The sequence below is a fragment of the Thunnus maccoyii genome, chromosome 11 (assembly GCF_910596095.1).
Source record: "Thunnus maccoyii chromosome 11, fThuMac1.1, whole genome shotgun sequence".
Taxonomy (NCBI): domain Eukaryota; kingdom Metazoa; phylum Chordata; class Actinopteri; order Scombriformes; family Scombridae; genus Thunnus; species Thunnus maccoyii.
Window position 1 is genome coordinate 15,447,093 of NC_056543.1, and position 9,666 is coordinate 15,456,758.

General features: G+C 38.6%; 1 protein-coding gene across 2 annotated transcripts; it reads left to right on the forward strand.

Moving 5' to 3' along the window:
* Nucleotides 1–1,686: 1,686 nt before the first annotated feature.
* On the forward strand, nucleotides 1,687–9,666 carry arsh (arylsulfatase H). 2 transcript variants are annotated; one of them, XM_042427259.1, is made up of 11 exons: nucleotides 1,687–1,792; nucleotides 2,695–2,850; nucleotides 3,030–3,151; nucleotides 3,297–3,419; nucleotides 3,598–3,800; nucleotides 5,231–5,451; nucleotides 6,153–6,289; nucleotides 6,634–6,771; nucleotides 6,878–7,037; nucleotides 7,804–7,925; nucleotides 8,617–9,666. In XM_042427259.1, exons 1-11 carry the CDS (start codon nucleotides 1,788–1,790, stop codon nucleotides 9,006–9,008), a joined length of 1,779 nt encoding a protein of 592 aa, XP_042283193.1. In that variant the 5' UTR covers nucleotides 1,687–1,787; the 3' UTR covers nucleotides 9,009–9,666. The 2 variants fall into 2 exon arrangements, with proteins under 2 accessions (XP_042283193.1, XP_042283192.1); XM_042427258.1 differs by lacking the exon at nucleotides 1,687–1,792 and having other exon boundaries at nucleotides 2,687–2,850.

The window sequence follows — 9,666 nt, forward strand, 5'->3', positions numbered from 1 at the left end:
TAGCAAACTCAAGTAATGTACATGAATATAATTTTAAGGTACTTGTACTTCACTTCAGTATTTCCATTTTAAACTACTTTACTTTTCTACTTCTACTCTTCATTTCATAGGCGAAAATTATACTTTTTACCCCACTACATTAATTTAAACTTTAAACTAAATTTAAACTAAACTTTTCAGATTTTACTAACAAAACATATGATCAGTTTATAAAATATAATGCATTCTTACAGATTAAACTACCCAACAGTAAATCTCAGACTTATCATTGAGCTGGTTTAAATCCTATTTATTCAATAGGTCTTTCTCTGTCACAATAGGCAAGTCATCGTCAACCACAGCAGACATCACCTGTGGAGTTCCACAGGGCTCAATTCTTGGCCCCCTCCTCTTCTCCATCTAAGTGCTTCCACTTGGTCATATAATTGGTAAGCATAATGTTTCTTTTCACAGTTATGCTGATGACACATAGTTTTATCTACTCTTAAGACGTAATGATCACAATTGCTTTAACACTCTCAGAAACTGTCTCAAGGACATTTAAAAGGACATTTAAGTGTTGGATGTCCCAAAATTTTCTACAGTTAAATGAAAGCAAAATTGAAATAGTCTTATTCGGGCAGCCAAACTGAAGAAATATTATCTTACATGATCTAGGTGACTTATCAACTAATATAAAGCCAGTGGCCAGAATCTTAGGAGTGATTTTTGACAGTGATCTGACTTTTGAGAGGCAGGTAAAGAGAGTTGTGCAGTCTTGCTTCCTTCAATTGAGGAATATATCAAAAGTCAAGTCATTTTTACCTTGATAAGATTTAGAGAAGGTAATTCATGCTTTTATTTCATCTCGCCTTGACTACTGTAACTTTTTGTATGCCTGCCTCAGTCAAAAGTCACTCTCATGTCTCCAGTTCATTCAAAATGCCACTGATAGGATTTTAACTGGCACCAAATATAGAGACCATATTACCCCAATCTTAGCACATCTGGACTGGTTACTAATTAGATTTAGAATTGATTTTAGGATTTGCTGATTACTTTTAAAGCAAGGTGAGGTCTAGCCACTAGCTATATTGCTGACCTGTTAACCCCTTATGAGCCAGAACGTAGCCTACAATCCTCAGCCTTCACTTTCTCTATTCAGGCACCTAGACTTTGGAATGACGTGCCTGAGGAAGTTAGACTAGCTAAATGAGTTTCATCTTTTAAATCCCTTCTAATAACACACCTATGCCTTTATGTGAGTCACTCCTTATGCACTGCCATTCGGGAGTCTGGGGCCAAAGAGGGGTCTTTGTCCAAGTTCCATCTGTTTTTAATTGTTTGTTTTTTGATCTTATCCCTTTTTATTCTTATTTGTATTAATACTATTATTGTTTTACTATTTTTATTTTAAAGACGACGTAAAGTTGCACAAACTGGAAATGTACTTTCCTCCCCGGAAAATATTTTTCTTTGGACTGAACCCCGAAACATTTCACAAAGCATAATTTTTACTTATTAGCCTATGCGTATGGATGGGATATATTAACAGCAGTATAGCTCAATAGTGCATTTAGAGTTTATTTCTCATCCATTAAGATCATCGTCAGCAGATGATGACGGAGCTGCTGCTCTAAAGTTTAAGTTCTTGTGGCGCATTTACTCCACACATTAAGGCAAATGTGGCGCTAATAAGCCAGTCAGTACGGTACAGTCGGGGAGGCAGACTCAGTGACTTCAGGCAAGGAGTAGGAAATGTGTGACATTTTTGTTTGTAGCGTCATGAATCAGTGCATTGTGCAGGTATGAGGTGAGTCCACAAACTGCAGGTTTGCCTTTTGCGTTTTTTAAAACACCAGCACATACAATGATTGACTAAATCATTGTAAACCAGCTGAATGAACTAAAAGTTAGAAACTCATCTGATGTGGACGATTGTCTGTATAAATATATCTTCATTTTGTACACGTAAACACTTTAAATAGACAACAGTCACTGCTGTCACATGGGGGCAGAGTTTGGGAGATTAGTCGTTGCTTTTGTAAGAGGCTAAGTCCAGGAGACGATTTGACTACAGCATGAGGTTTATTGGTCTTCAATCCCTGCTGATTATCTCAGACGCGTTGTTTATTGAGACAACTGCACTAGTTTTAGCATTGTGACATATGTGAAACAACTGGGTTAAGTTGAGAAACCAGTTTAAGGATTAGAGTAAATGAGTGATAACGTCATGGCAGAGGGTCAGCAGGGATTGCTTCATGAAGCAGTTTAAAGAGGTCATATAAACTCAAGGACACAACTGAAGGCAACACTGTTGTAAAAATTCAATTTGAAATTTGAAATGCAAGGGCAACATTTTCTGTTTTTCTAGGACTGCAAATAATTTTTGTTCTCATCATTGATTACTCCTTCGATTAAACTTTGGGTATATACAATTTCAGAGGATAGTGAAAACTATCCTTCACTAATTCCCAAAGCTAAAGTGAACTGTCTTGTTTTGTCCAACACTTCAAAACCCAAAGATATTCCATTTACAATGAGATAAAGTAGAGAAAATGGGTAAACGATTAATCAGTTATCAAAATTGTTGCTGATTAATCTTCCAACAGTCATTTAATCAACTAATCATTTCAACACTGGTAATATACATTTTATTTATTTTTTATGTGTCAAATTAAATCCCCCGAATCACTTCTAATGCTTCATGTTTAGGTCCCACCTGTTGGTGCCTCTTCTTCTCTCCCTGCTCCTGGCAGCAGGGCGTGATGTCACAGGGGAGGGGGTGGACAGGAAGCCCAACTTTGTTCTGATGATGGTGGACGACCTGGGTATCGGTGATGTAGGATGCTATGGTAATGATACCATCAGGTCAGTCTTAACTAGTGTATTATGGTTCTAGTCCTCTTTTTCTCATCCATTGATCGCTCCTCTATTCTCATTAACAATCTCGTCTTTATCATCCTAGCCTGTTTATTACATCATGTCTATGTCAACATCTCTTGGAACATGTATGTGCATTTCCTTCTGTCTCTGCTCTGTCCCTGTAGGACTCCTAACATAGACAGACTGGCCTCTGAAGGAGTGAAGCTGACTCAACACATTGCAGCTGCTCCTCTCTGCACCCCGAGCCGGGCAGCTTTCGTGACAGGGCGCTATGCTGTCCGCTCAGGTAGCCGACACTCTTAAAAGTTATGCAGCCTGTGCCAATGGAGACATCCCTGTCGTATTCATATATTTACAGCAATGTTTGACCCGATGTGTTCTTTTATTGTTAATTCATTTTATTCTTACGTATTTGTGTGTCTGATTTCTAGGGATGGGTAGCATAGGCCGTGTGCAGGTGCTTCTGTTCCTTGGAGGTTCGGGGGGGCTGCCATCCAGTGAGACCACCTTTGCTAAGAGGCTGCAGCAACAAGGATACACCACCGGCTTAGTTGGTGAGATAATTTACTGCACTCATTTATTTATTGATCCTCAGTGTGAAATTTGTCCTGTCCTCTCCCCAGGTGAGACAGAAAGACCAGTTAGTGCCACTTCAGCTGCTCAGTTGCTCACCAACATGTAGGGCTTGAATTCTGTCTACCTCTCCCCTGTTCTCTCTCCATGTCTCTGCAGGTAAGTGGCACTTGGGTGTGAACTGTGAACGCAGAGGGGACCACTGTCACCACCCGAACCAGCATGGCTTCAGCTACTTCTACGGCCTGCCGTTCACCCTGTTCAATGACTGCGTACCTGGAGAGGGGAGTGACATCCTGACAGACCTTCAGTACATGCTCCGAAATCTGACCATGTTGCTTGGAGTTGGACTTTTCACGTTGGTAAGGCTGACAGTGTGTCAGGTTAGAAGTCACACAAATGTAACATCTGAATAAGACGCAGAATATGAGAAAAAGTTTTCTGAGTAACCACACAAAATTAACAACAAAAACAACTGAGAGACACATGTGGTTTGCCAGAGGAGGAGGAGAAGGAGAAGGAGAAGGAGGAGGAGGAGGAGGAGGAGGAGGAAACTGTAAAACAAAGAGCGACTGAGGTTTGCGTGAGCTGTTTTCCCTAAAGCAAAATAACTAGTGCGTAATTACTAAGAAATGAGACACACAGGGTTGGAAACAAGATTGGGAACAGAGGCTGCAGTTGTGAAATTCACAGTCACAACAGCCAGAAACCTGCTTTAGGGGGAAGCAAGACGTTTCGAAACTGAAATTTAGTGAGGACTTGGCGTTGGTACAGTGGGTACCTCTAAAACAAATAGGAACCAGCTGTGCTATAGGTAGACTTTACAATCTATACAGTCTACGAGACCCTCTATCCTTAGACCCTCAGATCAGATAAGGAAAAACTATTTGTTTTCTAATCAGGAAAAACAAATTCAGTTCAAAATAAAGAACTACATTGAAACAGTTTATTGGGATAGACTATCTATTGGGATATGTTCAATTTTTTGTGATTCATTTTTATTAACTGTTTCAATATGTACAAAACAATGAAACACAAGACCAAATAATAGAGCAAATCATTGAAAATGAGTCACAGAACAAAACCAAAAATAAACAAATCTCAGAAATTAGAATTACAAATGCAGTAAGAAAATAATAATAATCATAAAGTATATCAAAAAATACCATGTACCAATAAATACTACATAAAAGAGGTAGCAAATAAAACTACTTTCATGTATAAATCTAAATACTGTATGTACTGTAGGAGACAATGTTCCACTTGTCTCACATGGTTAATCATTTGGTAAGGGATGATATCATCTAGTGGCGAAATCATGAAACTGCGTCAAAATTCAAGATCCCAGACAGACATATGAAGCATCACGGTATCATGACACTAAATGTCAAGTGCATTAAATATCAATAGAAACATTGAAGTGTTGATTCAACTATGGGTTTTTTTAGGTTTTAATTTGTGGTAGTGTTGTGCTAGATTGCATCATGTTATAAGGTGCACACATTTTGCCTCTTCCCCAAGTGTACTGTATAAACAATATATAAGGTTAAAATATCAACAGCTTACAACAGAATGCAATCCACTATGACAACACCATGAACTAAAATAAGGAGTACAATTTACAATTTAAACCCTATCAATGAGATATATGAGAAATAAATGTGACTGGTAGTTTATATGACCATGGATTTCATCTACAGTATACGATAGCTGTAAAGCAGACACTTATTGTACATACTGTAAGTCATATTATATGACAGTTGTTGCATTTTGTTTGTGTGTGTACTTTCAGGTGTGTGTCCGTGTGTGTGGCCTTTTTGATGTCAGCTTGTGGCTCTTGGTAGCCCTTTCCTTTGTCAGTATCCTTGGAACAGCTGTTTGGTACATGCCCTTTAAACTCCTGCCGACTTGGAACTGCATCATCATGAGGAACCAAGAAGTGATCGAACAGCCGATGACAGTGGAGACACTGCCCCAGAGATTGCTGGGAGAAGCACAAAATTTTATCAAGAGGTAGTAAATGCAGGAGCAAATTTTTACAATTGTTTTGAAAATGGAAGTCACCAGGCATAAAAACTTCTGGGAACTGCTGTTTACCATCTGCTCAGAGCAGTTTCATATTTCATGTACATCTGTGGTTTAAATACTCATTGCCTGGACTTGCCCAGGCCAAAGACAGCGTGAAAGACTGTGAAATTGATCAAAACCGACAGCACAAAGCACATTCATTTCTACCAGAGATGTAAATCTTTGAAAATCAGTCAAAAACATAAGTAAGTAATTTCTGAATAACGCTTTGGCATTGTAGTTTTTTGCAAAAGTTACTCAAACAGGAATTAACAGTTCATTTGCTAGGGACTATTTCAAGCCGATGATTAATACACATTTGTCACGCTGGTGAGAATTTACAGCCGCAGGATGGTTTATGTGGGATTGACTCAAAATAAACTACTGCACCCATGTTCACTGTAATGAAGGAACATATCACCCAGTGCAACAGTGTGGTTCTTTTTTTAGTGTTTTGAACGCAGGCAATACATGTTAGAATGATCGGTTCATTGTGGGTGTTGGTCCTTCTGTGGGATTTGTTGACAGCAAGAAAATATCATAAGCCTTATCCTTTATGACTTAACATAAAATCAACCTACATGGGTGATATTAAAACTGACAGTTGGCTAATGAGAGAGCTTTTCATTTTACCTCTCCTCCTCCAGGAATGCTGATCGTCCATTCCTTCTCTTCTTCTCATTGGCTCATATCCACACGCCACTTTTCAAGACTCCTGCCTTTGCTGGCAAAAGTCGCCATGGTCGCTATGGTGACAACATAGAAGAAGTGGACTGGATGATTGGTGAGTGAGGGTTGTAAAGTGAAAGTGCTAAGACCGGCATGCGTTGTTAAACTTTTTTAATCGAGTGGTAGACTGGCCATCAGCAGTATTTCACCTAAGTGCAAATTTGCCCCTTTGTTTTATATTGTTCTATAGGTGTGAAGTTTAAGTTATGATAACTGCTAGATATGATGGCTACAACTATAAAAATAAGGACCAAGTTGTAAAAAACTTGAATTATCCTTTCACAATCAGGAAAGCAAGAGCAACTCTGCACTCTCCCTCTGTTTAGGAAGTTTGAGCTCCCTCATGGGATATATTTCCAAACCAACCCATATCTATTTCAATCTTAATATGTTTTCTAGGTAAAATGGTAGAGACTGTGGATTCCCTCGGCCTATCCAACAACACTCTGATGTACTTCACATCAGACCACGGTGGACACCTAGAGGATTCTAATACACTGATCGGCCAGAAAGGAGGCTGGAACAGCATCTATAAAGGTAGTCATCAATCACTTAACAATCACTTTAAATGCGATATTTAATGTAATTATGGTTATTAGTCTATAATTTGGTTAATATGGCCATTATCTTATGTCTTTTTCAGGTGGGAAGGCAATGGGGGGCTGGGAGGGAGGGATCAGGGTTCCTGGTATTTTCCGTTGGCCTGGCAGACTGGCAGCTGGAAGAGTGGTGGATGAACCCACCAGCCTCATGGACCTGTACCCTACGGTGAAATATTTGGCCCAGGACACCCACCCAGACAGGTAAAGACTTGCTGATATGGCTGCTTTCTGTGTAGTGTGTGTACTCTCACCCACTTAGTATTTCCTCATCATTCTTGGATGGGTTGAGAAGCTTTGAAAAAAGTTTGAATGGTACACTAAAACATTGTTTTGGTGTACCATTCAAACACAGCATGAGTTACAAAAATGGGGGTAAACTATATAATCACTCTAAATAACTTGAGCTCATTATCTGTAAACAGCCATATATTTTATTTAGAGAAGGTTACTATGTAGACACTACGAATTTAGCAAGAATCACAAGTGACAGACAGATAGTTTGTGGCTAAATATGATTCTGATTATGTTTTGTCATTATGACAAAAAGTATCTAGTTCTCACTTATTTTATTATTACTTGTTGATGATTCTGACATAATGAGTTTGCGTTCAAAAAGATAATTACTCATCTTAATATGGTAGTTTGTTGTATTACTTTGTGATCTAAACAGTAATATTTATTTCATTTTCAAAAAATTGAATTCATGCTTTTTAATATATTTTATTTTTTTAATTAAACAATAATTGCCACATGTCCTCACTGACCTTCCGAGAACATGAGCAAAAGTTTACAAAATTATAATTGGGTCAATGTGAACGTGAGATATTATATTATAGGACCAAAAGTCAAAAGTGTCTATTTCTCTGCATGTAGTGATGTGTCTGTCTCCTGATTGTAAATCACTTTTTATCAAATTGACATCCCCCTCCCCCTTCTCTGTCTCTCTGTTTATTGTGCCTTCTCCCAGGCCTTTAGATGGTTATAACCTCATGCCACTACTGGAGGGGAAAGTAGAACGATCAGAGCATGAGTTCATGTTCCACTACTGTGGTATCTACCTGAATGCAGTACGCTGGCACCCACCTGGCAGTAAGTTTACACATAGACACAGAAACACATCAGATCATCTGGTGGTATTTCTTTCTCTCTGAAGTTTTTAGTTCTGCAGAAAAAGACATGTTGATGTAATTTTGGCTTTAAAACAGAAATCAAGCTGTACTTTACTTTACAGTCAGACATTTACAAATAGAATAACATTGAATTGAACCAAAATGAACTGAATGAAACTAAAATTTTTATACTTTATACTTTATATAAAAAATGGTTAAATGGATAGATTTTAGCCATTCCGGTCCCAGCTCTGCTAACTGATTCCAATCCTGGATTAGATTCTTGACAAGAAACCAAAGTTGCAAAAGACACCAAATATATAAATATATAATCCATTTTAGGCCTTCATTACTTCAGCACAACTGGGGAAATCAGAATCACTGAAAACTTTGTTATTTTTGATAAAAGTCCTCTCTTGCATTAAATAATTTTCATGCACTGAGTAAATTTTGCTCAGGCCACTACTGCCTTTTATGAAGTTCACTTTGCAGTACCACCCCCAGCTGCCATGTCATCAAAGCACTACACGCATGTATTGCTATTACTGGCGATATAGCCAGAGGGGCAGACAAGCGGTCTTAGTATACACTGTATTCTTCTGCTTTTTCATGCCTGTGTTCTCCGGTGTGTGTGTGTTTTTGTGTGTTTGTGTGTGTGTGTTTCCATCCAGGTGACTCTATCTTCAAGATACACTTTTTCACCCCCAACTTTTCTCCCCCGGGAGCCGGCGGATGCTATGACACCAAGGTCTGCCAGTGTCATGGACATCATGTGACGCACCACAACCCACCGCTGCTTTATGACCTGTTCCACGACCCCTCAGAGTCACGCCCACTGACCCCTGATACTGAGCCAAGATTTGCCGAAATTCTTGAGGAGACCGCCAAAGCTGTGAAGAGGCATCAAAGTACCCTCACAGATTCTGATTCGCACGCCAACACACCTGCACATGGCACTCCAAGCCAGTTGACTTGGGAGAAGATTCTGTGGAGACCCTGGCTTCAGCCCTGCTGTGGGACCTTTCCATTCTGTGGCTGCAAAGAAGACTCAACACATATTTAAGGAAAAACTCTTAAAAATGTGAAAAAAACAGCTCAGGTTTAATGAAGCTCCTCTCAGCAGGAATCTGCTGCAGTATTCCCACTTTGTTCAAGAATAATATCGCTCTGTAATGTACTTTTTGTGGTTCAGGGTGCATTCAGGAGCTCTTAACATTTTAAGTTCTCACAGCATTTCCCAGATGGATCATGAAAAGGTCTGGCCTACAGACTTTGTGTAAAAAGTGTCCAGCCACACTTCTTTGGCTTTCCAAAGTGTCCCCACTTGCATTTAGAGGCTTTGTTTAATTTAGAAGTTTTAATTTTTTTTAATGTAACAAGAAGAAGAAAAAGGACAAATTATTATCTAAACAGTAAATTGAAACTGAAACTAAACTTAAATCAGAATAAAGTAATACAAAATTGAAATTAATATACTATTACAATGGCCAGTAATTAAATAAAGACTAAACCTTGCTGTGTTTAATTACACTGTACATACTCAGGGTGCAACAGAGAGCCAAAGATAACACTTCTTTACTCAACTAAAGGGAAAGTCTGTTGTTTAACTGTATCATTCATGAAGTGAAGGATCTGTTCAATTGGTGTTCTTATTTGTTTGAAGGAAAAAAATATTAACAGAGCCTTGAGAACACAATGCAATAAAATGTTTAATTTAAAAA

Bases quoted from the DNA above. Each gene is read 5' to 3' on its own strand.
- arsh (XM_042427258.1), top strand. From the start codon at position 2,687: ATGTTTAGGTCCCACCTGTTGGTGCCTCTTCTTCTCTCCCTGCTCCTG. The intron at 3,420-3,597 runs GTGAGATAATTT...ATGTCTCTGCAG, and splicing joins ATACACCACCGGCTTAGTTG to GTAAGTGGCACTTGGGTGTG. The intron at 6,772-6,877 runs GTAGTCATCAAT...TGTCTTTTTCAG, and splicing joins CTGGAACAGCATCTATAAAG to GTGGGAAGGCAATGGGGGGC.